The 5371-nt window shown below is 34.0% G+C and overlaps 1 protein-coding gene across 1 annotated transcript; it reads right to left on the reverse strand.

Moving 5' to 3' along the window:
• Window positions 1–332: 332 nt before the first annotated feature.
• Window positions 333–4932, reverse strand: LOC103482669 (AT-hook motif nuclear-localized protein 1). Its single transcript, XM_008438940.3, has 5 exons — window positions 4002–4932; window positions 3096–3163; window positions 2519–2650; window positions 986–1147; window positions 333–858 (listed from the first exon to the last, which is right to left on the reverse strand). Exons 1-5 carry the CDS (start codon window positions 4399–4401, stop codon window positions 628–630), a joined length of 993 nt encoding a protein of 330 aa, XP_008437162.1. The 5' UTR covers window positions 4402–4932; the 3' UTR covers window positions 333–627.
• Between the last annotated feature and the right edge of the window lie 439 nt (window positions 4933–5371).

Raw genomic sequence — 5371 nt, forward strand, 5'->3', positions numbered from 1 at the left:
TGCATAATTCACTTCACTTCCTTGATTGATTAAGCAAGCTTTATATATTGATTTGATAAGTTTAAGCTAGTTGCGTATTAACACTGATCTAATTATATATTGTGTTGATGTTGATGGTAGTTGACTTCAATTCTTGCTATTATTTAGTAATTGATTTCTTATGTGATTCTTGATTGTTTATGAATTGGCTTTTTGTTTATTCTAAAGGTTCCTTTCATATGGTCTTCCAAACAAATCCTCAGGAGTTTCATCGAAATCTAATGAATCCAAGCAAAGAGAGACAAAGATTTGAGGAAGACATGTTGACCGATGTCGATAAGGACAAAAAGAAGGAAACATAAAATCACAATCCATTGATATGAAACAAAAAGTGAGTCGTTCACATTACATCAAACTATTCTATTCGGCTCGACGCGGTAGCATCGGGGAGCCTATAGCTACTCTACCAAGTGAAAAGCTAATTGAGAAGAATCAACAGTAGTGTGGGGGTTTAAAATTCTACATAGGAAGTACAATGGTAAGTTACAGAGATCATGAAACAAGATGTGAAACATCCACCAATTAATAAGTTTGATGATGGCAAATGGGAAGGGGGAGACTTCCATAATAAGATATGGAGCTCAAAAATCAAGCGCTGGGTAGAGATACATTGATATCAGTTGACTTATTTCTTGAATCAGTTGGCAGCATCGACCAGTTATCGCCTCGAAAGGAACTGGAAGGTGACAGGTTGGACTTAGGATCGACACAAGATATTGGAATGGCAGCAGTTGGCGGGGCCGGTGAGATGGTATCATGTTTTGGCTTTTTCGGTTTCTGTTCATGTTGATTTCCTGACAGAAAACTCCCTACTACAACCTATTTTTGCAAAGACAGTAATAAGCGAAATCTTAGTTTCCATAGCTCTTGTTTGGAAAGTAATTACAATCTGGCCATATCAATAATGGATCACTGATTGCATGGAAGAAACAAAGAAATACCGTACCTGAACAGGACTAGCAGCTACTAATAGACCAGCTACTCCACCACCTACGACACGCCCATCTGGACTTGCTAAGGAAACACTCATTCCACCAGATCTACTTCTAGTTCCTCCATTATCACTAGGCATGAATGAGCCGGACAAGGAAAGTATTTCAAATCGTCCCTGTGAACCAAATGAGAAAAAGAAGGATATGAGATATATTTCGCAAATGGATGAAAAACCAACATCCTAATCCTCTAATTTATCCTCTATCCACCACATTTCAGCAGAGAAGTACGCGAGAAGAACAATCTTGATATAAGGTATTCAATTAATAGATATCAGAGAGATCTCTTGGCATAGATCAGAGGCAAAACTTTGAGGTTTTCAGAACAACCCGGTGCATTAAGAAATGAACAGGAAATCTTTCAGCATTACTTGAAAAATAATGATTATGCAATTCTGGACTGATTGAAACTATCAAAATGGAATATTCTATTGTAATCAATATTTACTAGCAAATTCATTTTAATGACCAGGTATCTGAAGAATATACTTTACCAATTCTTAAGAAAACTACAATTCTTTTTTTTTTTTTTTTTTTTTTTTTGCAATGGAAACAAGACTTCATTAACATAACGAATGAGTCTAATGCTCGAAGTACAGTGTTGAAGCAAAAATGCAAAATGCAAGAAAACTACAATTTGAATGAGTTTCTTTCCCATTATTTGGAACCATCAGTTATAGCCTCTTATGACAAAAGATTTTACTGCTATAGCATGTGGATAAAAACATTAAGGTATCCAGTGTACTCCCATTAATCAACTCTTAAACAGGATTGGCTGGTTGCATTGTGACTGAACCCCCTGAGTTTAACAACACAAACATAATAGAACAGATCGAAGAATCCAAAATTGAAAAAAGAAAGCAGCGAATTCACATTTATCTACATTACAAAAAATGTTAAATGAAGGTTCTATGTTGAGGGATGAAAGTGATAAGTCAAGAGAGACATGCTTGGAAGTCATTTCACCTATAGGAGTTGATAGCTGAAAGAAATAATAAAGAACTATCTAGCTACGGTTTGCATTAAGGTTAGAGAGAGGATGGTTTAACCCAACGAGCAGGATGGGAACAGTGAAATATATGTCGATGACCAAGTGCAATGTTAGGAAGGTAATGTTAAGAATTGGAAAGCCTTGGTTTTAAAAGAAAAGTAAACAATAAATGCTCATTAAATTTCAATTTAGCCTCCATAATATTCAACATAAGAATTTCTGAACCATAATTAATAAATATGGTACTATTTCTCAGAACCGCTTCATATAGATGTCTGCATATACAAATTGTTTTATCTATAGTGTTCGAATTTTTAATTTCGATATTTTGTAAGGGAACTAATAACGGCATGTTCTTTTTGTACTGAATCCTAAAAGCATGGTAGCAAGAGCCAATAGACGGGGAAATACCATCGCAAACTTCATGAATTCATACACAACTGAATTACCATTCAATTAGGCACTTCTTCATTATAGGGCAAAATAAATGCATCACCTCATAAGTTAGTGTTCCTCCAGAGGAGTCAGGCTGGCGGAGAGTGACACTTGAGATTACACCGTTTGCAGATAAAATGCATATAGCTCGAGGTCCTTGTTGAGAAAAGGAAATTATCTTCATTGTGACATCCTACAAACAGGAAAAACTAGGTCACATGAGAGAAAAGGATGGATGAAAGTGTAATTAGCAACCGTTCTATTTTTGTTCTTATCCTTCCCTCACATCACAAGACTCAGAGCTCCTTTATTCACTTACCACAAGAATAGTTCAATAGAAATGAGTGTTTTAAGTCACTTTTGTTATAACAAATTGAAATTTTCCTATTTGGAGTGGAGCAAATAGTGGTGACTAAATGAAACAACCAAACTTCAAGACTTTCATCTATTCTAACAGTTATTTACATAAATTTCATTTCCGCCCTATAAATTCAACTTCAGAAATGGAATCGACGTGAAGAGAAAAAAAATATTAGTCTCTTTATTGATCAACCATATGAAAGAAAAAGAAAAAGAAAAAACTCTAACGCAGGTTTTACCCCAACTTTTTTGAAGAAGATAAGTTCTTGACATTTTACCTCGCCTGCATTGACAGTGATGATATGAGGCGTAAAATTTGCACCAAGAGAACACGGAACCCAGTCACCTGAGAAGGACGGATTTAGTGACAGGATTGTAACACAACGACAAACTAGATTGAACGATAGGTAATTTAGCAGCAGAATGAATCTTCAAAGAATAAAAAAAAAAAAAGTTGAAGTGGGCAACATTAAAAGAATTTTTGAAACCATTATAGAATCCTAAAACTTCCGTATCAAGTGACAGATTTACAGACTTTGATCCATAAACCTCTAAGAAAGCATTAAACTGGAGATGAGTAGAGGCATGTAATGGAAAAAACTTAATTGGGTCCATGTAGAAACATTTGAAGATAGAAAGATCATGGAGTCTATGAACTCGTAAGAAATAAAAATCAAATCAGAACCCAACACCAGAACAAAAAAATTGAAGACCCCTTTTCTCGAAGGGAATGAATCATGAGTTTTCAGGATCAGAAAATAGTCAAACTGAGAGAAAGAGACAGAGACAGAGAGTTCAAACAAGAACAAAAAAAACAAGAAGATTCCGACATTCTCAGACCAACCTAGAAAGCTCTCAATCTTTTGAGAATCAGAACAACAATATGCTTCGAGAACTTAATCAAAGAATCCAAACCAGAGGCCCCACATCCTCCACCCAGCAAGAAAAGAAGTTCACACAGAATCACTAAGTAATAATCTTAAAATCCAAACACTTGTCTCCAAAACCCAGTTCCCAAATCAACCAAATCAGCCCAACGAAGAACATTACTGGCCATGGACATCAATAGAACCAAAGCAAAGCTCTATTTTTATTATAAAAAAAAAAAAAAAAAACTAAGTGGCAGAAACAGAAAAATCCCTCCAAGTTTAGACAGAGTGATTAAATCAATAAATCCCCATTACCTAAATTATCTACTTCGAACTTGCTTTTACTCACAGCGCTCACCGGCCGTACTTTCCCCTTCTTCTCCGTCGAGAAGTCGATGACCGGCGGCGGCACTGATGACGATATCGGCTTGGGAGACAGAGCCATAGAAACAGAGCCATCGGGTCCATATTTTCTGGGCCTCCCTCTTTTCTTCTTTCCCGGTACTGAGGAGCCCGCCGTTGGCGGCGGAGGCTGTCCTGATACCTGAGCTGAAGCCGACGGCGTCGAAGTTGATTGAGTCGCCGGCGGCGTTGTTGATCCACCAGTCTGCGGTGGGTTATCGGAAGTCCTCGGAGCTATTTTGTACTCCGACGGAGCATCTGATCCCACCACAGTAACCCCACTACTTGCACCACCACCATCCCTTCCCTCCATTACTTAAAAAGAAAAAAAGAAAAAAGAAAAAAAAACCCAACAAATATTTCCTCCAACTATTTATGAAAACTCATTTTTCATTCTTTAATTTCCAATCCCTCATCAGAAAATAAGAAGAACAAGAAAGACACTCTTCAAAAATCAAAACCCAGAAAAATGAAAATGAATTAGAAGCTCAAAAATTAGAAATTTGGTAGTTTCTTTCTTTATTATTAATTATTATCATTATTATTTTTTAAATAGCATGAAAAAAAATTATGAGAAAGGACTTTACAATGAGATTATAATCTTATATGACCTACAAAATTTAAAAAAGAACTGTTTACTCGAAGAGTTTTGCTAAAAAGAAATAGTTAAGTTCAACACAGAGCCTAAACCATGTTGATCTATTTTAAGAAAAATAAAATAAAAACATTTCTTTTTTCAGAAAATTGAAAAATACGAGAAGATTATGCAAAAAAAAAAAAGAAAAAAAAGAAAAAGAAAAACTTAGCTTTTGATTTGAATGGGAAAATGGTGAGATAATGAAACCTTGTTTGTGCAGTTTAGATAATTGGAGACCTAACTTAACTTTACCAAAGACTGTCCAAATTTAGATTCAAAATATTAATTAATTAATTAAAAAGAATATTGAATTATAGCCATAAAGAAACCAATTTTCTTAGGGGTTTGTTTTTTTATTTGTTAAAAAAATGGTAATTGAGTATGGTTGGGAATCCGGCAGAGAAATAATAATATAAAATTTATTTGATTTTTCAAAAGTGGGTGGGTGATTTTTTTTAAAATAATAAACAATAATAATATTAATATTAATAATAAATCTATATTATTATTATTATTATTATTATTATTATTATTATTATTATTATTATTATTATTATTATTATTATTATTATTATTATTATTATTATTATTATTATTATTATTATTATTATTATTATTATTATTATTATTATTATTTTGTTTCTGA

Source organism: Cucumis melo, chromosome 9 (assembly GCF_025177605.1).
Source record: "Cucumis melo cultivar AY chromosome 9, USDA_Cmelo_AY_1.0, whole genome shotgun sequence".
Lineage (NCBI taxonomy): Eukaryota > Viridiplantae > Streptophyta > Magnoliopsida > Cucurbitales > Cucurbitaceae > Cucumis > Cucumis melo.